Source organism: Nannospalax galili, unplaced genomic scaffold (genome assembly GCF_000622305.1).
Source record: "Nannospalax galili isolate Female #2095 unplaced genomic scaffold, S.galili_v1.0 scaffold227, whole genome shotgun sequence".
NCBI classification, from domain to species: domain Eukaryota; kingdom Metazoa; phylum Chordata; class Mammalia; order Rodentia; family Spalacidae; genus Nannospalax; species Nannospalax galili.
In genome coordinates this window covers 10645672-10671035 of record NW_008360303.1, presented here as the reverse complement: position 1 = coordinate 10671035, position 25364 = coordinate 10645672, and the positions used below count along the sequence as shown (strand labels likewise).

Genomic DNA, 25364 nt, shown 5'->3' with positions numbered 1-25364 from the left:
AGTTCCAGGGGATCTGACATCCTCTTCTGGCCTCCGCAGGCATTTCATGACAAGGGTGCACTTACATACAGGCAAAACATTCATACACATAAAATAAAATAAAATAATTAAAAAAGAAAACATTCTATAATGCATAAAGGCAGTACAGTGTGCATTCTTCTAACAGTCACCTAGGTCAGGAAGGGACAGAAACTAGTGTGTTGTTTTACTATAGAGAAGAGGAACTTGCCCAGGGCCCCATGAGAAGGCAGAAACAGAGCTGGGAAGAAAATGAATGTGTGTGTTTGTCTATAAGTCCAGCTCCTGCCATTGAGTCTAGGCTGGTGCAGGGTGGGAGAAGTTTCTAGATGCATTGTCCTGCACCAGTATCAATAGAACCTGACCCACACCACATGAATAGCAAGACTATAACACAGAAGCGTGCATGAGACAACTCCATGGTCAAAGTCTAACAAAGCTAGAAAGAGACTTGGTATACACAGAGCTCAGGGGAGCACTTTTGCTACAGTGGGGATGGAATGGCACATATAACACTTGGCAGAATTTTCCGGGTCTTTAGTTGGGTTGTAAGTTCATCAGTGTTTGCTTTATTATCTTGATACATAATGTACACACAGAATCAAGTAAGCTTTTGGATGCATTAGCAAGATTAAAAAAAAAAAAAACGTTAAAAAGAGGATAGTACGGAAGCAGAGGTTTGGCATTTGAAGTTGAGTTCTGAGGGACACTGATGCTCTGTCCTGACTCTCCTGAGTAATGTGCTTTGGGAACACCAGCTGCTCTGTCATGACAATACATTGGTGGCTTGCAGAACAAAGCAGTTCTGCAAGAATGGAGACCTGCCAACAGGCGATTCTATAGTGCCAAACAGGCCTGGGTGGCAGGATTGCTGTTTCCCTGAGTTAGTGGCTAGCATTGGTGATGGGAGCCAAGGCCAAGCCCAGAAGTGAAGCTCTGGACTCCCAATGATCTGGTGTCTTCTGCAGATGGATGATATCTGATTTAGAATGGTTAGCCTCAGGATTCTTTTTTTTTTAATATATATTTATTTACTTTGTATGTGAAAGCCACACCATGCTTGTGGAGGTCAGAGGACAACTTGGAGGAGTCAGCTCTTTCCTTCCACCATATTGGTCCCAGGGATTGAACTTAGGTGGTCAGTCTTGACAACAAGCACCTTTGTCCACTGAGTCATCTCTCTAACCACAAGGACTCAGGATTTTTTTGACTCAGCAGTGGTACAAAAGAGAAATACATTCAGTAGAAAGAGCACCTCAAAGTTTTCATTTTGATCTTTTCCCAGGCTAGTGACACACACTACAACATCTCTTGCAGTTTGGGCAGTGGCAGTGCCTCCTAGTCAGCCACACAATCACAAGGGAAAGCAAGTGACACTCCAGTGTGCTATGTCTTAAAACAATGACGTGCAGCACCATAGATGGGCTAAATGCATTTTCAACTTAGGGTAACTTTTAACTTAAGATGGGCTTATCCGAGGCTGGGATGTAGCTCAGTTGGTAGAGTGCTTGACCAGCACTGACAAAGTCCTGGATTCAGTCTCAATACCGCATAAAAGGGGTGTGGTAGTACACACCTATAATCCCAGCACTGTGGAGGAAGAGGCAGAAAAATCAGAAGTTCAAGGTCTTCAAGGTAATCCTCAGCTACACAATGAGTACAAGGCTAGCCTAGGGTACATGAAACCCTGTTGAGAGAGAGAGAGAGAGAGAGAGAGAGAGAGAGAGAGAGAGAGAGAGAGAGAGAGAGAAATTTGTTTGGACAGGACCTGTCTTCCTAAGCTGAGACGCATCTGCATATCTGGCTGCCCTAACTTATCTATGGCCTCGTACAAGGACAGAAAAGAATCTACAGTGTTTTTAGACTTCTTATTTGCTTCTCAGTCAACTCATGGCTTACTGACTAGAAGAATCTTGAGATTCCTCCTCTCAAGTGCAAGTAGGGATATGACTGATTTCCTGTCCCCAGGGTCATTTCAACCCCAACTACCAGGAGGACATTCCCTCTGTGGAGTCTGCTTTGCTGCCACAGAGGCACACTCCCTTTTCTAGAAGTTTGCTTCCCTGACCCTTTATATGTGTGAGTAGTCCTCAGTGGAATAACTGGCCATGTGTGGAGACACTTTTGATCATCACAATGAAGGGTGGGTGCTCCTGGCACCCCGGTGGGTAGAAGCCAGGGATATGGCCAAAAACTTCACAAGTCAAAAAACAGCCCTGCAGTAAACAATTGTTTGAGACTAAAGAAATGGCTTGGTGGTTAAGAGCACTGGTTGTTCTTGAAAAGGACCTGGGTTCAGTTCCCAGCACTCACAGCTATTTGTAATTCCAGTTCTAGGGGATCCAACACCCTCTTCTGATCTCTATGGGCTCCTACATGCATGTGGTACACATAAACTCACTCAGGCACGCATGCACACACACAGACACACAGACACACACACACACACAAACTTAAAATTTTTAAAAAATAAAGAATTGTTTGCTCCAACTTATCTAGAGCGCCAAAGTTAAGCAACTGTCCTCCAGAAGCTAGTCTTACGGCGATCAGTTCCCATGGCAAAGTCCCATCATGCCTGTCCTTTTTAGTAATATAGTTAGCAGTAGGGCAGAATGGGCCACAAGTCTCCAGGGACTCAGGGTCACTATGGAACCTATTTTTACTTTTAGCTCTGAGCAATCCTGGGAACACTTGACTTCTTGTGCCTGAGACACTAAAGCAAAGGGACATTTGTTCCACAATTCTAAATAAAGATCCATGACATTTGCTGGGATTTGAATTTTTTTAAAGCTACTGGTGTATATTTGGAGGTGGGGGTGGGGAAAGTTATTTGGGGTGGGGGGAGGCATAAACACAAGAAGTCAAAGTCAGTCCTTTTTAGTAATACAGAAAACAAGTTGTCCTTCTATGGAGAACATCTCCTAAATGTGTGCTCTGAGCTGTTCTTTGACAGATTTGCATCAAAAGAGACCCCTTCCCCCTTAACTAAGTCCATGAAGAGGATCATTAGTAGGAATGATACATTCCGCTGGGAAGTGAGCATGCTCATAGCATGTGCCTCACGGACCCATGATTTTGGATTTGCTAGTTTAATGTTAAGCAAATAGCCCAAGGACCTGAATTGCTAAATAGAACATGCAAATTGCTGTGAATATTCTTCCAAGTCAACATACTCCTGTTTGGTCTCTTCAGAGAGCCCAGAGGGCTCACTTTTCTGTGGTTTCTGAGTCTGATATTAATAAAATGCACATTCGGGTAACTAAGTACCTTACAAGGAGCCTGAAGTCACCGTCTCCCTTTGCTTTCTTTTCCCTTCCCCTTTCCTCTTCCGCCCTTCTCGTTTCCTTCCCCTTCCCTTTCCTTTTCCTCCTTTTCCCTTCCTTTCCATCCCTTTCCCTTTTGGTTCTTCTTGTTCTCCCTTTCCTTTCTTCTTCAGTGTTGAAATCAAGCCCTGGGCCTCACGCATGCCAGGCAAGCATCTCACTCCTGAACTATATCCCCAGGTCATCTGAATGCTTTCTTAACAGAAAATCTAAGCCTTGAGGCACAGGAGTCAACATGACTTTGGCAAGCCCCTGCAGACCACTGTGCATTTTAAATGTCTGCCCAGGCCATCCCTGTTCTCCTTACCTCACAGGCAAACAGCTTGAACTGCAGCCCCAGGATCTTGTAGTCAATCAGCTGGTTCCCTCGAAGTTGAGTCAAAGCCTCTTTAAGGTCTTTGATAGCTAAATCATATCTGCAGGACAGAGGGAGAAGTAAACCAGTCCAGGGCATGGGGGAAGAAATGCAGAATACAAAACATCCCTGCTTTTCCCTTCTCCATCCATCCCACTGGGAGAAGAAGCCCCTCCATTTCTTTTGACCTCTTCTAGGTTTTCACCAACCCTGAGCCCAAGGATTCTCTAGAGTGGGAATGACTTTGTGCTCTGGGGCTATCCATCAGAGTCTGGCAGAGGCCCCCAGTCTGTAATAGTCACATGGATTTTCTTCTTTGTGGGCTGTATATCCAGCTCCTGCCTTTCTGATGACCTGAATGATCACCTTCAACCATGGCTCTTGTTCTCGCTTGAAAGCTCTAAGCAGACCCACACCTGCCCATCCTTCATCCCTGAGACATCTCAGAACTGATTCAAAGAAGTCTTTCACACATACTCAAAGTCAGCTCTGCTTGGCACATCCCAGGGGTGCCTTATCACAGTTGCGGACATCCTGCTCCTGCCCACAGCCTTCTCCCAGGGCTTCTGTTGCAGCCAGTTTAGCTCATAGTTTGGTAGGCCTCCTGCCTCCCCTACACCCTTTGGGAAAGAGGGAAACGTCATTCCTATACATCCCTCAGGCCATCATGTGAAGGGGCAAAAGCTAGGCCTCATGGGTTCGTCTCTGTAAACCCACAGGCTGTGTGGTTGGCTGTTTCCCTGAGCCAAGGAGGGGGCAGGTGGAAGTGCAGGTGTCCTGTTCCCTGACAGGGCAATTTCCACTGTGTTCCACAGCCTGTTTGGGAGCAGGGAAAGTCTCAGAGGGCACATTTAAGTGCCATCAGCACTAACCTACGAATGTGCCTTGCTCCCTGCTGAGCTACAGGAGCAGGTGGATTTCAGTTGTAGGGATGCCCTGGGTCTACCTAGCACTGTAGGACTTAGCAAAATCCTCCTTGTAATTCTCTGCCTCATCAAGACATCCCCAGTGAGAAGAAGAGAGAAAAAAACTGACAGGTTATTCAGAGTGCATGCTTTGTGTGAAAAAAAAGTCCGGTGGAGGGAACCCTGCTAATGTCTTTTTTTTTCCCCATTGTTCATGTTTATTTTTTGAGACAGGATCTCCTGTATCCCAGGCTGGCCTTGAACTTGATATGGAACCTAGGATGACCTTGAACTACTGATCCTCCTGCCTCCACCTCCTGAGTCCTGAACTGTGCCCAGTTTATGCGGAGCTGGAAGTCAAGAAAACCCAAGGCTTCCTGCATGCTAGGCAAGCACTCTACCAACTGAGCCACATCCCCAGCCATAATTTCTGTTTTTAAACTTGTCTTTTTGTGCAGTTACCTGCCTGGCAGCCCTGACACACCCTATTGCAGCTTCATTCTTCACTCCTGGACCTGAGGACCTCAGCTGTACCCATGCCAAGGACTCGGCTTTGACATGCCTCTGGGTCCCTCTGCACAGGTCTGAATAGCATCAGTTCTCATGAGACGTCTGAACTAGGTTCAGCCCTTCTGGGGCCACAGACACACCCCTGTGTCTTTCTGACCCTCCTTCAAAGTTCTCTTCTGGGCCATCTGGCAGCTTTCCTAGGCCTGCCAGGGAGCAGCCACACCAGGACAGGCAGGCTCCCAGCTGTAGTGGGCTTGTCTCATTTCAATAATAGGCCCTGCAAAGGTTCCTTAGTAACCACAGAAACTGCTGCCTGTCCCTTGGCTACCAACACCCATCAGTCTAGAATTCCACAGTTCACACCCACAGTTCACACCCACAGTCTCCCCTTATGGAGTCCCAGTAAGAGGAAGGAGCTGCAACAGGCAACACCTCAATATGAGTATGCAGAGGGCCCCTTCCTCCCCTCTTCAGCTCAGAAGGGAGGCCTCCTGGCTGTCCTTTTGAAGCCAGCTCCATCTTCTGATAGTCTCACCTTGCTTTTATTTCCATAGTCCTAAGATTCAAAAGGCACACAGAGTGAAAGACAACTTACAGTTCTTTGGGATAAAGGCTGGGGACAGAGAAGTGAGCTGGCTTGGTGGAAAGGGAAAGGTTACCCCTGAGACACCACTGGCTGCCACTTGGGAAATGCCTCTGATTTTGTTGTGCTGGAACTTAGGACAAGAAAGCAACACTGCATCCCAGGAAAGTGGGGAAAGTAGAGGAAAGCACTGTCCCTGACATGGCCACGCTGAACGAGCCTGTCAGCTGTGGGAGGGCATGCCCAGCCGGCTCAGCACCAAGTCACCTCTCTGGATCCCCTGCATTTATCTCAAACCTGCTCACAGCATTTGCCCAACTCTGCCCTGTGTCATCATTACTGGTGCTAGTGACTTACTTCCCTCTTTTAATCGACAAGCTCCTTGAAGCAGACACTTGCTCACTTTCATTTAATCAATTCAAGAAACCTGAGTTTGTAAAGCTTTCTTCTTTTAAGAAACTCACAGAGGGAGCAGGGCATGGTGCACATCTGTAATCCTAGTACTTGGTAAGTAGAAGTAGGAAGATCAGGAATTCGAGGCCAGCTTCAGCTACATGAAACTTTGTCACAAATGAGCCAAAAAAGAGAAAAGAGAAGAGGAAAGGGAAAGGGAGGGGAGGGCAGGGGAGAAAAGAGAGAAGGGAGGGGAGGGGAGGGGAAGGAAAAGCACTTGCTGCTTCAGCATGAGGATCTGAGTTTAGATTCCAAGCACCCACATAAAAAAAGCCAGGCATGCAGTGTGTGCCTGTAATCCCAGATCTGGGGAAGTGGAGACAGGCAGATCCTGGGTGCTTGCTGGTCAGTCAGATGAGCAGATTGGTGAGCTCCAGGTTCAGAGAGTGACTCTGTTTCAAGAAACAAAGTGGAAAGTGATTGAGGAAGACATCTGATGTCAACCTCTGGCCTCCATATGCATGTACGTATATGTGCATGGGTACCAATAGACAAATGCACTCACACGTGTACACACATACATAATAAATAAATAAGTAAATAAGTAAATAAATAAATAAATAAATAAATAAATAAGCCGGGCGTGGTGGCGCATGCCTTTGATCCCAGCACCTGGGAAGCAGAGGCAGGCAGATCTCTGTGAGTTCAAGGCCAGCCTGGTCTACACAGTGAGTTCCAGGCCAGCTGGGGTTACAGGAGACTCTGTCTCAAAAAGATCCAAATAAATAAGTAAATAAATAAATAAATAGAACAAAACCTTATAGAATAGTGGTGGAAACAACTATAAGTAAATATCTGCCATACATGGATGGGTGCCATAAAAGGAAGCCAAGGAGTTTAGTGTGGTTGGGGCAAAGGCACGTGGAAGGTCAGGGGCCAGGCTCAACTGGACCACAGAGGCCCAGGCAGGGGCACTCAGCCCTTACACCACAGGAACAAGAAGACATGGAAGTTCTAAGCACATCATTGGAATTGCTTTTTTAAAAAAGTCACTCTGAAATATGAATGAAGGGAACAGGACTGGTGCCTGGGAAACCCAGTTGGAAGTGAACATAGTTGTCCTGGTGACCTGGTGTCCTGGTATCTGAACTAGGGCAGTACCAGAGGAAATGACAAGAAAGAAGTAGATTTCAGAGGTCACCCTGACAAAGTGTAGGGTGGGGGACAATCTGAGTAGATCCTGGACACATATTTAGTAGCTGGTGCTTACAAATGGAGGAGAGTACTGTGGGCTAAGATGGACTTGCCCAGAAATGGACCTTAAAGTTCATCAATAGATTTCCATATCCAAGTCCCCCTTGAAATTGTGCATGAAAAGTATGTGAACTTATGTGTCACATACTCCTTCTGGGGAGGGAGCGCCTACATTTTGCTATTTAACAATATCTTCTAAGGTCATATAAGGGAAAAGGGTTGGGACTGGAATGTGTGAGTGATAGCACCACCCTGGGAATGGGCAAAAGAAAGGAGACAGTTTGAATTTGAGATTATGCCTCACTTACTTCCTCATAAGAAAGTTGTAGAACTAAAGATTAAATTTGGTACAATGTTTTTCTCAGATTTAGCCATTATCAAGCAGATTGAGTCCCAGGTCTTATTTTCTCTCTCTCTCTCTCTCTCTCTCTCTCTCTCTCTCTCTCTCTCATTTTTGAAACAAGGCTTCATGTTAGCAAAAGCTGAACTGCTGGCCTGGAACTTGCTATGTAAACTAAGGATGACCTTGAATTCCTGATTCTCCTGACTCCAGTTCCCAAGTGCTGGGACTACAGTCTAAGTCATTTGAAATCTTAGCCTTTTAGGCTCTGGAATTTTCAGACATTTTCATGTGGGAAGTCTTTCTGTAGGCCAGTCCTCTTTGCTAGTACCTCTCTTTATAGGTTATTGGAGCTAATTAAAGGGGGAGGGCTTAGAGCTTGTATTTTGAGATTAAAATGTGCTAGGGGCTTGTGCTCGGCCTCTGTATAGTCTGTACATGTACAGAAGATGCTGGATGCCTAAGGGAATGAGAAGAGGATGCTAAGAAGCAAGCCAGCCACAGTGCTCATAGAGGCAGCCACCTCCATCTTCTCTCAATCCCAGGTTCCTCTTTCTCTCCTCTCTCTCTCTCTCTCTCTCTCTCTCTCTCTCTCTCTCTCTCTCTCTCTCTCTCTCTCTCTCCCCTTCTCTCTTTCTCTCTGTGCCTGTGGCTTTTCTTCTGGGAAGACTTTGATTTTACTCTTACTCTTTCAGGTAATTAGTTGACCACATCTACATCTTTGAAGTTCTCTCCGTGGCTGGTGGTTGCCCCTAGCAACAACTGAGCACATGGGCTTTAAAGGCTAACCAAACCTTCAGATCAAAGCCTTCCAAAGTGCCACAGGACCAATGCAGCTCCCTCTCTATGCAGGGCATCCTCTACAGCCTATCTCTCATGCCCCTTTCAGTGCCCCACCCACTTGCACCCCTACCCCATCATGCCTGGACCAGTTTCACCGTTGGAAAGTTCTTCAATGATCTTAGACAAATTCGTCTTCCCTAGGACTGGTGCACACAGATGGAAAATTTCCATAGTCAGTTTGCTGTTACTCAGAACATTTGAAATCACATTTGGACTATTTCCCTTTGTTATTTATATGATTGTTCTTTGGACATTTGAAAGGAGGATAGGAATCGAGATTAACTGTCATTTTGTATTTTTTTGTCTTTTTACTTTTTCATATTGATTGTAAACAGCCCAAAACACACAGTATAATAGAAGGAAACGAACTTCCCTATCATCCCACCATCCAGAAAGAACTAGAATGGTATTTTGGCTGATGGCCTCAAGTCTTCAGCCTGTGCACCAAATGGGATTGTGCTATACACAGTGTTCTGAAGTCATTTCTAAAATTTTGACATTAACTGTAAACTTTTTCTACTTTAACACATGTCTTATACATTGTCTGTTTTAACTGTATTATTGTTAACGCTTTGTATTCTCATTTTTGTGGCTGGTCATATTTCACTGAATGGTTTAAAACTGGGCTTTGCAAACATACTTGGCAGGGATGAAGCCAGGTTTTGATTTGGTTTCATGGTGACCCTCATTTTGGGATTGCTCAGTCCCTCATAGGGAAGCACAGTGAGTGTCCTCAGTGGGGACACTAGTGGGGAGCCCAGCAGCTCAATAACAGGCCCATGGTAGTTTCTAGGTTCATTATACATGTGCCCCAGATGACTTACAATGATGTCAGCCTTGCCTTCCCTCTCCACAAGTCTCTACCTTGCATACTATTTCTTACATAACTTCCCAGGAAGAGCTGTCCAGGTTTCCTGTCTACAGAGGCTGGAGGGTTCTTATTGAAGACAGTTCTAACAGCACCAAGACCCACTGGGCTTCTCATCATCCTCCACCCCCCTCCAGCATGGGCAGCCCTGGAGCACTTACTTCTCCATTTGGTAGTAGAGCATCCCTCGCTGGAAGTAGGCCACTGCCAAGTGCTTGTCTCGGTTGATGCTTTTAGTGAAGGCCTGCAAAGAGAAGGGTTCATACATGATCTTTGAATCAGACAGTGACGGGGGAGAGGAGCCCCAGGGAGAGGTAAGCCAGTGAGTGGGAATGGTTTAGCTCTTCAGAGTAACAGTTGGCCTAAGATGCAGACACCTTGAACTTCCTCGTGTGGCAAGTTACCTAAGCTCTAGAATCTTGATTTTCTCCTCTGTAAAATGGGGATATTGCTATCTGTCCTTCACAGTTACAGGTAGGATCAAAATTATAAAATTAGCTAAAATGTAAGTGCTATAGTTAAAATCTATGTCATTATATTTGTTTATGATTGAAATTTATTATATATTATATCACTAAGATAATAACAAATAAGGATACATATAAAATACTATTAGAATGGGGCTCAAACAGGAAAACAAGGGTAGAGGGGATGAGAGGAGAGATCCTGCAGCAGAAGAATTTGAGGAAAAATCTAGACCAGTGAGACCAGGAACCAGTGAGCAGAGTATGTGTAGAGGTTTGTGGAGCAGCTTGGCCAAAGTACCAGGTCTAGGCCAAGGTAAGAACTACAGAGCCTGTGGCAGAGCTGCACCTAGACATCAGGCTAGCTGCCTCCTTGAAGCTTCTTCTCTCAAAGTGCACTTTGTCTCCCAGGCTCTGAGAGAGGTGAGGGAGCAGGCCCCTGAGGGGAGGCAGAGCCAGTCCTCCCTCTAGCCAGAGAACCCTGTCCATTCTCTGCTGACCCAGTCTCTTGTCTCTCTCCTCCTGTCAGGATGTGCCAAGCATTTGCTCACCTGCTGATCAGAGGATGATTGGGGTAAACTGGTTCTTTAAGAGTGGTAGGGGCTGGGGAGATGGCTCCCAAAGCATGAGGACCCGAGTGTGATCCCCAGAATCCAGATAAAAAAAGCCTGGTGTGCTGAAACATGCTTGTTAATCCCAACTCTGGGGAGATGGAGGATTCCTAGGGCTGTTGACCACCCAGCCTGGCCTTTTGGCAAGTTCTAGGCCAATGAGAGACCCTGTTCCAAAATCAAACCAAAGTTCCCTTGAGGAACGACGCTTGAAGCTAACCTCTGATCTCCACATCCACACAGGTAGCCTACCTGTGCACATATGCAGCTGCACACACACACCCAAATCAATTTTTAAAAAAAATTGAGGGCCCCGTATTAGGGACAAAGTATTTTTAAAATAGGACACCCCACACCATGCCCTTGATAGACATCATGAATCAATCACAGTGTAATTTTCTTCTGTCAGCCTCAGAATCTTTAAAGGAGTGCCCTACATCATTGATCAGAATGGTAGCCTGAGCAGGCAAAACAGATGCACTTAGAAACTCTTGAAAGTTGTAAGAGACCTAACAGGTGCAAGATGGAAAGATAGATCATGTGTCCTGGAGGACGTGGTGAAAGAAAATAAATCTGTGGAAGTCTTCACACAGGTGTTGAAAGGTCTGCGGGGATGGGAGCTGAGTTCCTGGAAAGGGCAGAGCCCCACCTCAGCGTGGCCAGAAGAAGCAGGGAGGAGCTTTGACGAAGGGCAGCTTCCAGGCCATCCTGCAGCAGTTAGATGGGGCCTCTGGGGGTTGGGCCTGAGGAGCTCTGTTCTCCTAAGGCTGCTGGAGGTGAGGTTTCCAGAGGGCAGCAGCGTTGTAATTATAGAGGCTCAGAGGAGGCGCTGAAGCGCTGGGGCCCCTCCACTCACCTGCTCCGCCGCGGGCATGTCTTCCAGGATGGTGTGTATGCAGCCTATGTTGAAGCAAATCCTGGAGTGGGGGTCCTGCACTGCGCTGAAGACCTCCAGAGCACCCTTCCAGTCCTTCTTGTCGGCTGCCAGCACCCCTTCATTCCAGAGGCTGATGGTCTCAGCCAGAGACATGGTCAGGTGGAGACCAGGGAGCAGGGAGCTGCCAGGCGTAGGGAGGTGGCACCGGAGGATCTCTCGCAGGGCTTCCTGGGTACCCCAGTCTTCACGCTTCTAGACTGGTGTACAGAATGGGGTCTAGCCTCCTTTGGAGTGACTTCATAGTGTCAGGAAGTGTCCCCACCTTTCAGGAACTGACGCGTAAGCTAGTATGAGAGAGAAAGAGAGAGGAGAGGGCTAGAGGAGGTGGAGTGGGAGGAGAGGGGAAGTATATCAGATGCTGCCTAGCGTGAGTCAGTTCCTCTAACGGCTTGTGCTGAGTCCTCAGCTTCCACCTCCGCCTCTCAAGACCTGGGTGGCAGCTTCAGACCAGGAGACCTCAGTGGGGGCCAGGGAGAGGGGTCTTCCCTGTACACTTCTGTCAATTGGGAGGGCTGGATGACAACTATTTCATCCTGAAATGAATTCCTTGCTCAGGTGATCTCTATCTCAGGCTGACGTCATGATACGATGTTTGTTGTTGGGGTTTTTTGTTTGTTTTTTGTTTGTATTTTTGAGACAGGGTTTCCCTGTTGGCCTGGAACTTGCTATGTAGACAAGGCTAGCCTCGAACTCACAGAGGTCCACTTGCCTCTGCCTCCCAAGTGCTGGGACTAAAGGCCTCCACCACCACCCTGGGCTAGTTTGTTGTCTGTAAATGTCAGGGTCTGGTGCTGGCAGAATCCCCCAATCCTCCTGCCTCAGCCCTAAAATTCTGGAGTTACAGGTGTGACCACTACATTAGTTGTTGTTGTTGTTTTAAATCTTTGGCAAAAATGAGACAAGATGGGGGTGATGTCCTTGAACATCCATCCTAGTCCGAATACTTTAATGGAATTCTGAAAGGACCAATTTTTTGCAGACGCCCACACTGGGAGCTGGTAATCATCACCTCTTCCAACCTTGTGTGAAAAAAAATGAAGAGATGATGCTCTTGCATTAATGACTAATGAGTTTACCAGCTTTGGAAAGAAACAGATTAAAGATTCTTTCCTGTTCTGGTAAAGTGAAAGCTAATAAACTTTTCTGGGGCTGGAAAGATGGCTCAGTAGTTAAGAGCACTTGCTATTCTTCCGGAGGACCAGAGCCCCCACATCTGGCTGTTCATACCTACCTGTAACTCCAACAGGGGATCTTGTCTGAGCTCCTTGGGCACCTACACACATGGTATATACTCATACAGACATGCGCAAATAAAAGTAAAATATAAATCTTAATTTATGCTTTATATGTATGAGTGTTTTGCCTACAATATGTAAGTGTGCTCATGAATGCAATGGTCCTGGAGGAGAGAAGAGAAAGTATCAGATCCCCTGGAACTGTCACAGATGTTATTTGCCACCATGTAGGTGCTGGGGAACCAAACCCTGGTCCTCTGTAAGAACAGCTAGTGCTCTTAACCACTGGGCCATCTCTCCAGCCCTGTAAAGTACAAATCTTAAAATTAAAACTTTTCTGAGGAAAAATAGTGGGCAGTAGTAGGTCCAAATGATGAAATTTACAGAAGTCCAGGCTTCTTAATAGAAGCAAAATGCATGTCGATGAGAGTCAAATACTTAAATGATCCCTAAGTCTTGTGCTGTAGCAACTGAAAGAGGTCACTGCAGGGTTTGTAAGATTGAAGATGTTGCTAGGCGTGGTGGTACACACCTTTGATCCCAGCACTCAGGAGGCAGAGGCAGGTAGATTTCTGTGAGTTCAAGACCATCCTGGTCTACACAATGAGTATGAATGTGCCTTTGTGGAGACACTCCCTGACTTTGGCCGGTGTGCTGGATAGCTTTAGTGTCAACTTGACACACCTGGGTTGAGGGAGCCTCAATCGAAAAATTGCCTCTATTGAACTGGCCTGTGGCCATGTCTGAAGGACATCTTCTTGATGAGTGATGTGGGAGGGCCCATCCCACTGTGGGTGGTGCCACCCCTGGGCAGGTGGGCCTGTGTTGCATAAGAAAGCAGGCTGAGCAGGGGCCAGAGGAACAAGCCAGTAAGCAGCATTCCTCCATGGCCTGTGCTCCAGCTCCTGCCTCTAGGTTCCTGCCCTGAGTTCCTACCTTGGGCTCCCTGATGAACTGCGTGTGACCTGGGAGATGTAAGACAAATAAACCCTTTCCTCCCCAAGTTGGTACTGGTCAGAGTGTTTTGTCACAGCAATAAAGAACAAACTAAAACAGTAATTGGTACCAGGAGTGGGGTATTGCTGTGACAGACCTGACCTTTGTGTTTTGGGGAGGACCGTGAAAGTGTTTGAAACTTTGGGCTGGAAAAGCCATTGTGTACTCAGAGTTTGTTACAGTGGAGCTTGGAACAGTTATGCTGAAAGAACTGTAGGCGATGGAGGCCTGGCTTGTGAAGCTTCAAAGGAAAACGGAGACCATCAGGGCTGTTTGCGTGAGATTTTAGATTGAGAATCTGTGGGTTCTGGTCGGCTGGGGCTGAAGAATCAGCTGTGATTAAGAAAAGACCAGAACCTGAAGCAAAACCTTTGCTTTACTGGGACAATTGATGCTGGTTAGCTGGGGCTGAAAAATCAGCTGTAAGTAACAAGAGACCAGCATCACTGTGGTGGAATCTTCTGGGAGGTATTTCCTCAGGGTCAGCACACAGAAGGGACCCACACCTCTATTTCAAGCTGGAAGCAGGACTTGGTAATGTGTAAGAGTCTCCTGCATGGTTCTGGTGTTGAAAGTGTGAAGGGGTCATAGAGAGCAGCTGAAGCTTAGCACTCTGAAAGGCCAGGAAAGGCCATAGGTGAAAGTACAGCTTCAGCTGCAGTTAAGACCCCAAGATTAAAAGAGTCATGGAGAGAAACTGAGGCTTTACACCCCAAGAGGCAAAAAGAGGCCATTGGTAAAGGTGTAGCCTCAGTTTCAGTGGCGACCCCAGCTTTTTGGAGATGCCGGGACCATGGGACAACCACCAAGAACAGCGGCAGGTGTAGAATAGAGCTGACCTGGGTCTGCGAGATGAAGCTGAGTGTGCTGTGGACTGCAGAGTCAGAGCAGTAGAGCTGCCAGAACCCTTTGGAGCCAGAAGATTGTGAGTAAATCCCAGATGTCCAGCCTTGAGCTACTTTGCTGGACTTTGGTTTTGCTTAGTTGTGCCCGATTCTTCCCTTTAAAATAAGACAGTACTTGTTTTGGATTTTACAGAAGCCCACCCACAGTTGAGACTTTTAAAAGAGACTATGGACTTTTAAGAGTTTAGATTTTTTTAAGGACTGTGGGGTTTTTAAGGTTGTACTGTCTTATGTTGTGATATTAATGTTAACATCATAGTTTAGAGACAGAAATTAAAAAGCTTATGGTTTAATAGTGATGTGTTAGTGTGTCAAGTTGACAAGGGATCAATTGTGCTAGATAGCTTTAGTGTCAACTTGACACACCTGGGTTGAGGGAGTCTCAATCGAAAAATTGCCTCTATTGAACTGGCCTGTGGCCATGTCTGAAGGACATCTTCTTGATGAGTGATGTGGGAGGGCCCATCCCACTGTGGGTGGTGCCACCCCTGGGCAGGTGGGCCTGTGTTGCATAAGAAAGCAGGCTGAGCAGGGGCCAGAGGAACAAGCCAGTAAGCAGCATTCCTCCATGGCCTGTGCTCCAGCTCCTGCCTCTAGGTTCCTGCCCTGAGTTCCTACCTTGGGCTCCCTGATGAACTGCGTGTGACCTGGGAGATGTAAGACAAATAAACCCTTTCCTCCCCAAGTTGGTACTGGTCAGAGTGTTTTGTCACAGCAATAAAGAACAAACTAAGACAGCTGGCCTTCCTACCGCATGAGACTCAGCTCCACACTCCAAGCATCTGAGAGTTTTCCCTTTCTTCCCATCTCCTCCCAAATACGGACGGCATTTTCTCTCTACCTGCTGAGCTTGTAGGTCCCTTGAAAGTCAGAACAATGCCTTTCCATTCTCAGGTCCCCAGTATAGACACTTAACAATGAAGGGACACATTCTAAAAGAAGTCAGAGCCAGGCCTGTTGGCAAAGGCCTGCCCTTCTAGCTACTTGAGAGAGGCTGAGGCAGAAGGATTCCAAGTTCAATGTGGTGCTGGATAGCTTTAGTGTCAACTTGACACGTCTGGGTTGAGGGGGCCTCATTTGGAGAATTGCCTCCATTGAACTGGTCTGTGGCCATGTCTGTGGAGTATTTTCTTGATTGTTGTGTGATGTGGGAGGGTCCAGCCCACTGTGGGTGGTGCTACGCCTGGGCAGGTGAGCCTGTGTTGCATAAGAAAGCAGGCTGAGCAGGGGCCAGGGGAGAAAGCCAGTAAGCAGCATTCCTCCATGGCTTGTGCTCCAGCTCCTGCCTTCAGGCTCCTGCCCTGAGTTCCTACTTTGGGCTCCTTGATGAACCTGGGAGATGTAAGATAAAATAAACCCTTTCTTCCCCAAGCTGGTATTGGTCAGAGTGTTTTGTCACAGCAATGGAGAAACAAACTAGGATAAATGCCTACTTTGGCAACTTAGCAAAATCATGTCTCAAAATAGAGTGGAAAAAGGGCTAGGGATGTAGCTCAGTGGTAGAGCACTTGCCTAGCATGTAAGATAGGAAGTGACCTGCAGGTAGCAACTATGTTTGTCGTTCTGTCCAGTGAATAATCAGAGCTTGACCAGCATAGTGATCATTCTCAGTAAAAGCTAGCAGACTCATTTCTCAGCTAGGCTTTATGTAATCAATGATTTGATCTTTTGTGGTATTATCCTAGCCTAATAACTCAGAACTCTACCAAGACTTCTAAGACTGTTGGTCTCTCTCTTGGTTCCCCTAGACCTTGGCTTCACATCTCCTGCCTCTGTGAGGGCTCACATAGCTTGACTCCTCCTCTGTGCTTGAGACCTATCCATCCCAGCCTTCCAAACCTGCTCTAATACCACCTTTCTCCAGCTGCCCCGAAGTCAAGCTTGGGGCCTGAGCACATGATCTCTCCTTTCCTAACTCTTACATCATGGCTTGGGCCCACACCACCTGAGTGACAGCCATCCTCCACTGTGTGCCCCTGCACCGGCTTAAACCTAGCACAGACCACACACCTGGGGAGGAAGTCCTGGAGCAGATCTACTCTTCTGTCCCCAGGGTGTAAGCAAGGCCAGCAGGCTCAGCTCTGTCCACTTTCTCCAATCCCTGTGACCACCTAGGCTGACAGCTCCGGGTTAACTTAGTCTTTTGGCTACTCCTGGCCTGTCCCCTTCTCTTCTCTATATAGCAGGAGTAGACTGCTTCTAAAATGCCCCACATTTCATGTTGCTTATAAACCACTCTCCAGACTGCTTCCCCATGGGGCAGGTCAGGTAGGTTGGGTCTGCTGTCCTACACTCACCCCACCTTCCCCACCAGAAGTCCCAGCGACAAGGTTTGTTCCCTCTGCCCCAGTGTCTTCCCATCCCCCAGCTGCTTCCTACTCCTCTTTCACTTCTGGCCTCTGGCCTCTGTCACCCCTGATCACCATGATTCCCCTGCCCTGTCACAGCACATGATTCCCTCTGATCACCTGTGGGTCACAGTTTGTAATTGTCCTCTGTGAGCTTGTTTGTGTCTCCTTCCAGGGACAGTCTGTTCAGTCACTGAGTTGTACTGTTAGGCAATGGCCTATCAGCCATTATTCTTTTCTCTGCATCCTAAAGTCAGAAAGAGACCCAGTTCTGGTCAAGTCCCCAGCCTCCTGAGGCCATGTGCTTTAGATATTTAAGCCCAACCTCACACACTGCCCATGAGAGAGGGTTCTGATTGGTTCAGGTACTGACATTCCATGAGTTTTGTTTTGTTCTGATTTTTTAAAAAATATTTTATTATTTTTATTTTATGTGTATGAGTGTATTGTCTGCATGTAAGTATACCCATGTCGTGCAATGCCCATGTAGGTCAGAAGAGGGCACTGGATCCCCTGGACCTGGAGTTAATGGACAGTTGTTAGCTGCCATGTGGGTGCTGGGAATTAAACCTAGGTCCTTTGCAAGAGCAGCCAGTGCTCTCAACTGCTCTCAATGTAGGCAATACATGCATACAGATAAAAATAATAAATAAAATTTTTTAAAATGTTTTTATTTTGAATCAGAGTTTCAGTAAATTGCTAAGACTGGCTGGCCTTGAACTCACTTTGTAGCCCAGGCAGGCCTTCAACTTGTACTCTTCCTGCTAAGTAGCTGGCAATTCAGGCCTATGCTACTAGGTTCCACCTGCCCCTCCTTAAAAAATCAATTTTGGGAGCTGGAGAGATGGCTCAGTAGTTGAGAGCACTAGCTGCAAGGCAGAGGACCTGAATTCAGTTCCCTGTACCCACGTGGCAGCCAATAACTGGCTGTTACATCAGAGCCAAGGGATCCAAATCCCTGTTCTGGACTCTGTGGGCATTGCATGTATGGGTAAAGTTTCATATGTGCAGGGAAGACACTCATACACTTAAAAAATAATAAAAACTTTTAAAAATCAATTTTGACTCACGTCCTACATGAAACCCTCCCTGACCTACAAGGACTCTCAGATTTCCTTTCTCTTAATTTCCATTCATTTTATAACCAAACACAGAAGCGCTCTATCTTCTGCGTCTATCCATCTAGCCGTAAGCACGTGAGAAGCAGGGACATGTATCCCACTTTCTATTTTTCACAAAACCTAGCACCTAACATCTTATATGAAAAGCTGCATAAAAATATAGCTGATCTAAATATTGATTAAAACATTGTGGCTGCTCTGGTTTGATTCAAGTCTTGCACATCTCAATAACTTTTTCTTTTGAGGTGCAATTGCCTTTTTAGTTCTGTGTCTTTTCTGTATGCTGAATCACTAAACATAATGATTGCTGTAGTCTTGACATACTAAACTCCTTTAGCTAAGTTTAATATATTTTCTTCAGGAAGACACAGGACTGCATAGGGGTCACTTAGGTGTTTCTTTGGTATGTTCCATCAGGTAAGTGCTCCCAGGCCACAGGCATCTAAAGCCAAAGCTGCTGGAGACTAATCAGCTACTTATGTCACAGGAGGAGAAACTGTTTTACTTTTCCCATTGCTGAGATAAAATAACCTGATAAAAGCAACTGAAGGAAGGAAGGAAGGAAGGAAGGAAGGAAGGAAGGAAGGAAGGAAGGAAGGAAGGAAGAGCTTACCTGAGCTCACAGGTCCAGGATACAGTCAAGTATGGTGGGGAAGTCATTATGGCAGGAGCTTGAGGCAGCTGCTCACATTTCACCCACAATCAAGAAGCAGAGAGTGATGGAAGCTCATGCTCAGCTAACTTTCTCCTTTTTATGCATTCTAGGACCCAAGCCCGGAGAATGGTGCTGCTCACTTTTAGGGTAGGTCTCTCCACCTCTATTAACATTGTCAAGAAAATCCCTTACAACAGGCCCGAAAGGCTTCTCTCCTGGATCCTGTCAAGTTGACAGTCAACACCACTATCATAGTCATCATTGAAAAAGACAGGTGTGAGAAAGTTAGAAATATACTCCACGTTTAGCAAAATAGAATTTCTGAAGATTCTCTTTTGTTTCCCCCAAAGCAACCCAAAGCCTCTGGACATTCTATGCAGATCTGCTAAATGGATGATGAATAAGTGAAGCCTAGATGCCTATCCAGGTATGTTCCTCCTCCTCTTCCTTTAGGAATTGTTGTCTAGCCCTTAACAAGAGGGTATCCAGTGACCATGTTTAGATTACAGTATTCTCAGCTGGATAGACTATAGAGGCATCTGAGAAGCCTGGTCTGTGAGGTTCTACATCCTTGGAATCAGGATTTAAGGCTGAGAGACAGGAGCTGTAGTCTTGCCGTATTCTGACTGAGGCCATGAAATCAGAGGCAGCCAGTCTTCGGGGAGAGAACAAAGTGCCTGCCCAGCCTGGCAGAGACCAGAGATAGAGACTTAGCATCTCCTGACTCCAGCATTTCCTGAGATCTATCTGAACTCTGGCCCCAAGCCTAACCTTACACTACATTTCAGTGTTTAATCAAATTTGCTCTAGTCAGTGTTGTTGTATGCCCCTCTCAGGAAAAAAATGAAAAAGAGAAAAACAGATGCGAGTCCTTGTCCAAAGACTCTGAAATGATTGATCGTTGAGAGAGATGAGAGTCTCAGATACAAATATAACCACATATTACTCAGGAATCTCAGAGATGAAAAAAATGGAGAGGCAATGGGTATCTCTCAGGAGTCTCCAAGGAGGCCAGATGTACCCAATGATGGAAGCTATGGCTCCTGACCAAGGAACAGCCACATGGTTGGCAGAGATCAGAGTAAATAAATAAAAGGAAAGACAAAGCCCAGGGTGAACTGAGGTTTCAAAAACATCACTGAAGATAACACAAAGGTCTTTTTAGTATCAGAGGAAGGGTAGGGAGGATTCTAGGGTGGTGCAGGTTACACAGGGAGTTGGAGGCACAGAGAGGGGATGGTAAGAAAGCTGCTTTAAAGAAACTTCAGTTAATGGGGCTGTAGAGATGACCCAGCGGTTAAGAGCACTGGCTGCTCTTGTAGAGGACCCAGGTTTGATTCCCAGCACCCACATGGTGGCTAACAACAGTCCTTAACTCCAGTTCCAGGGGATCCGACACCCTCTTCTGACCTCCAAGGGCATTACATGACACGGTATGTACTTACATACATGCAGGCAATACATTCATACACATAAAATAAAATAAAAATAATAAATAAAAAAGAAACGTTATCAAATCCAGACCACTCAAATCCTAGGAACCAACAGCATTTGCAAGTGTGGTGCCTAAGACCTTATAAATGAAGCATGCTGGAGGCTGGGTTAGAAACTAGAAAGCAATAACGGATGGAGAGGTGGGATTCCACTTGTCTAAAGCTCTGAGTTTCAACATATTAAAGATTTTTGAGCCAATTTCTGGGCAAGGGGAGAGTGTGAAACTCAAAGGGGAGTTTCTAGGAGTGCAGAGACTGAAGGATGAGGAGGAGAAGGGGGATAAGAAGGAATAAAAGTGGGTGAATAGGATCCAAGCAGAATGTGCATGTGTGGAACGCCAGAATGAAACCTCTTTTATAACTAGTCTATACTACAAAAAAGAGAATCCAAAACAGTGTTGTTTAAAGAAATCTATTTAAGGGAGAGATGGTGGCTACAAACTGTCTTAACTCCAGTTCCAGGGGAGTCTGAAGCCCTCTTCTGACCTCCGCAGTATTGCATGACACGGGTGCACTCACATACGTGCAGGCAATACACTCATACACATAAAATAAAAATAATAAAATACTTAAAAACAAAAAAAGAGAAAGCAAGCTATTTAAAAGCAAAAAGGAATCTGGGATCTTGAGGACTCAGCATGAATTTACTGAATCAACCAAGTCAAATCACTCTCTTCCTTTTTGGTTTTGAAGTGGTCTCCCTGTAGCCCCAACTGGCCTGGAACTTGCTATGTGGACCAGGCTGGCCTGGAGATCTGGCTGTCTCTGCCTCCCAAGTACTGAGATTTAAGGCATGCAGCACTGCACCTAGCTCTCCTCCCTTTTTTTTTTTTTTTTAATGTTGTGCAATGCCTCAGAGGTCAGAAGAGGGCTTCGAATTCCCCTGGAACTGGAGTCAAGGACAGTTCATAGCCTCCATGCAGGTGCTGGAAATTGAACCTGGGTCCTCTGCAAGAGCAGTCAGTGCTCTTAACCGCTGAGCCATCTCTCTAGCTCTGCTCTCCTCCTTTTTTTAAAAGGACTTTCAATGCAGGTATATCAGGAAAGTACATGAACATTGGCAAGATATTTGTGCAATATACCACTTAGACAAGATGATTGAACAATTTAATTGGCTAGATATTAGAAAGTTTACACACACAAAATCTTCTAATACTAACATCACCTTATGCTTTTACTTTTTTAAAAATCTACAACTTGGATCAGATTCATAAGAACACCAATACATGCAAAAGAATCAATCATGTGAGGTGCTGCCTGACTTAGGACTCTTACACACTTTCCATTGAAATTTGGTAGGGATAATGGTAAGATTTCCTCCTCAGTTTCAGTTCTCACCTGCCCAAACCCAGAAAGGAGACAACTCTTAGTAACTGTGTGTTGGAAGAAGGTCTGACCATTTGGGCCAACTGCAAGCCCAGCATGAGCCATCAGAATCATGTGTCTGCACAGACAACACAATCTCAGGCTGCAGTAACACAAACACAACCAAGTCTTGGATTCAGTGTCTGTTGACTCAACCACCCACCCACACAGATGCCTGGGCCAGTGCAGGAGACTGGCACCACATTCTGACTTTCACTTCCTCTTCTGGGCACAGCTGCTCTTTTCTACCATCCAGGGTTCCCAGCCTGACCTAGTGGACATTTGCATCCCTTTCTCTGGAACCTAGGCTCAGAGTAGACGATATTGTCTGGGATGCTCCTGCCTCAGTCCTTTTCCTCATCTGCTCAGGGCTCAGTTGTCAAAACAGACATAGTTGGAGTATCCTTCACAGAGATGTGCCCCCTTCTCTCTGGGGGCATAGCTTCTTTGCTGGACTTTGGCGTGGTGGGCAACGTGGAATTTATCAGTTGGCAATCTGACCAGGAGCCTTCCATAACAAAGATCCTTCCGTTTCCTTTCAGCGGTAGCATCGAGCCTGCCATCTTGTCTAAGGACATTTGGCCACTTGGCAGAGTTGGATGATGGTGCACATTCAGGAGATCACCCCAATCCTGTAAACACCAGGTGACAAGCAGAAACCACCAGAACATGTCCTCCAGGAGAGACATACACCATTGACAGCCCACATGATGATTTTAGAAGTTATATAGATAAGTAGTTCTCCCACAATAATGATTGTGGATTATTAAAATTCATTTACTTTTTGATACAGCATACATTTACATGGGTCAAAAATTAAATATGAAGGAATTTTCCCTCATTGCTGCCAAACCCTTCCTGAACATGGGGAACTATTTTGTTAATTTACTGGCACTCTTTTCTTAGAGAAGAGATGATAAACACATACAATGTAGATCCCTATCCCCTATCCTTTTGCACACACAAGCTCGGAAACACAGTTCTGTACCTTGTTCTTTACTTTTAGCAATATTTCCTTATCAGAAGAGTTTTCTCATTCTTTGTTTATGGCTGTCGGTTTCCATTGTATAAACTGCCCAGTGGAAGTATGACAGTCAGGTTTTTTAATTGTATGCTACCGTAATAACTTTGCTACAAACATTCTTATAGATACTTCATTCACACATCCTAATTATAGGATAAAGTCACAAAAGCAGAATGACTGAGTCCAAGGCTATATTTTAACATGTGCTAGAAAAAAAAAAATGTAGGCTAAGTGATGGCACATACCTGTAACCCTAGTGTTCAGGAAGTAGAGGAGGGAGGATTGTGAGTTTGAGACCAGTGTGGATTACAGAATTAGACCCTGTTTCTAAAAAAGAAAAGAAAGGGCTGGAGAGATGGCTCAATAGCTAAGGGCACTGGTTGTTCTTCTAGAGGACGAAGGTTCAGTTCCCAGCACCCACATGGCAGCACCATCCATAACTCAGTTCCAGAGGATCCAACTCTTCTGGCCTCTGTGGGCATTGCATGCACAGGGTGCACTTACACGCAGGCAAAACATTTATATACATAAAAATAAATTTAGAAGAAAAGAAAATGTATAGCTAGCTCACCAAATCCACATCCACAATGTCACAATTACTATTTTTTGTTGTTGTTGTTCTTTTTGAGACAGGGTCTCCCTGTAGCCCCAGCTGTCCTGGAACTCACCATGTAGACCAAGCTGGCCTTGAACTCACAGAGATCCGCCTGCCTCTGCCTCCCGGGATTAAAGACATGCGCCACCACGACCAGCTATAATGAGGTTAAGTTTTAAAGAGATGAATCAACAAAAGAAAAATACTAAGCAGCATTGGTGGTCTGAGAATTTGGCTAAAATGAAAAAGTGTTATTTGAAGGGCTGGGGCTGAGGAGCCCACCCTGGAATGGATGCATCAGCTCCCCTGCCACCAGACCCCCTAACACCGTGTGCAGGAAGAGTTTGCTTCAGATCCAAAGGCCTAAGCTTGAATTTTGGCTTTCTCCATCTGCCCGTGGGGCTTGCAGCCTTACTCTTCTGAATAGTAATGTGCCAGGAATATACTGAGCACTTGATAAACTGTGGCCCATGGCGGCCAGGTGTGCTGGGTGAATTGGGGAGGAGAGAAAAGTCAGAATCTGTGTTCATTTTTTCCTTTCAATACATCTACTCTGTAAACACATAATGGCAGCTGGAAGTTGAGCCAGACTGATGCTTAGAATGTGTGTGACCTTTGCAGTAACACAGAGCCCCACACTTCAAAGAACCCAGCCTTGCTCTGCCGTTACTATCTTGACATTCTTAATGATCTTCTGAACAAGAGGCTGCATTTTCAGTTACAAAAGGTCCTGTAACTGAATTCTGTGACCCATCCTGTGGAGGACAGTCAGATACCTGTGGCCTCCCCCTGCTGCTTCCACCTTCACAAGTTTTCTTCTACAGCTCCTGAAGGTTGTTGAGTGAAACACTACCCAAGGGACCACCTAAGGAGGTGAAAACATGGTCCCTTCTGCATGATTCCTCTGCAGACACCACCTGTCTTCTCAAGACTTCCCTAGAGGACACTCAATCATCACTGGAGTCGGGGTTGGGGATTTGGAATTTGGGTCCCAGTTCCCCTGGGTTTTCCAGAGATCCTTTATTGGCCAAAGCCTGGGTCTGGAGGCCTCTAAGTGACTTCTATCCCAAGAGAGCGCCTAAGCTCCAAGGAGGTTTTAACTGCCTACAGCCCAAGAAATCACTGCATTTGGGGTCAGAGAGTCGGGATTCAAACCCTGAATCTCTCATGCGCTACCTGAGGGAACTTTCTCACAGGCTCCTCCATTCTCAAGAGGAATCTCATGATCTGTTAAATGTATATAAGAATAATGTCTGACTTGCTGCTTCCTTGTGAGACTGACATGCACTTAAGGCAGAAAAATGAACAAGCAGTCTTTGTTTCTTAGAGTGCTGATCCTCTCTTCTGACATTCCCACCCTCCCACTCCACGCTGGTTTGAGCAAAGGGCTAACAGTGTGCTCACCACCTCCTCAGCTGGCCCCAGGGACATTCAATGGCACCTCTGTCTAAACCTCAAGCCCCTTTCTCTCCGTTCTCACAGGTACTGCTGGCTCTCAGCTGTGTCACCATTTCATCTTTAGAACTCCTAGGACACAAACACTTTCTAGAAGAATTTATTACACTGCAATGCAATTAAAGCCATAAAGTTCATGGAATGTCTACAGTCATTATGTGCTGTCCCTTTTTACACAAAACATTGGACTTCCTGCTTTAGAATCAATTCTTTACTCCACACAGCTTCTCCTTTTCCTTCTGTCTTCTGATTGTCCTCTTACAAGCAGGAGGTGAGGCATCTATCTCTTCCAAGCATGGTTCTGCCGCACCCTGTCTTGCTCTCCCCTCTGGTTCCCAGCAGGGAAAAGAAGCACATTAAGAAGACATTGTAGTATCTCAGACAAGGGATAAGAACACTAAGACAGCTTCAAGAAGAGGCTGGGTTGGATGGATATCCATAGAGGAATAAATAGGGGGCTTGTGACACAGGGCTACTTCAGAATTGCAGTGGTAATCTCACCCATCCTTACGCTTCTACACAATGCTCAAGCCATGCTTTGGGCCATATTGTGTCCCCAGAGTATATATGTAAATTAGCTGCCATGGCCTTTAACAAATGAGGACTGAACTTTGGGGAATTGCTCATTAAGGCAGGTGGAACACTGGGAAAGAAGAGCCAGGGAGGACTGTGAGAAAATGTCAAAGGGGCAGAGTGAGGGCAACACAGTCATCACGTCAGGAGAGTAACTCTTCAGGAAGAGAGGAAGAGGGAGGAGAGGATACCAAA

General features: G+C 46.0%; 1 protein-coding gene across 1 annotated transcript in view; it reads right to left on the bottom strand.

Moving 5' to 3' along the window:
- Ncf2 (neutrophil cytosolic factor 2) overlaps window positions 1-25364 on the bottom strand; it is a 52577-nt gene that overhangs the window by 18106 nt on the left and 9107 nt on the right. The window contains exons 3-5 of the mRNA XM_008824294.3: window positions 11324-11688; window positions 9554-9636; window positions 3649-3757 (exon numbers count right to left, since the gene is read on the bottom strand). Of these exons, the coding sequence (XP_008822516.1) occupies window positions 3649-3757; window positions 9554-9636; window positions 11324-11497 (366 nt within the window). The 5' untranslated portion in view covers window positions 11498-11688. The remainder of the gene's footprint in view (window positions 1-3648; window positions 3758-9553; window positions 9637-11323; window positions 11689-25364) is intronic.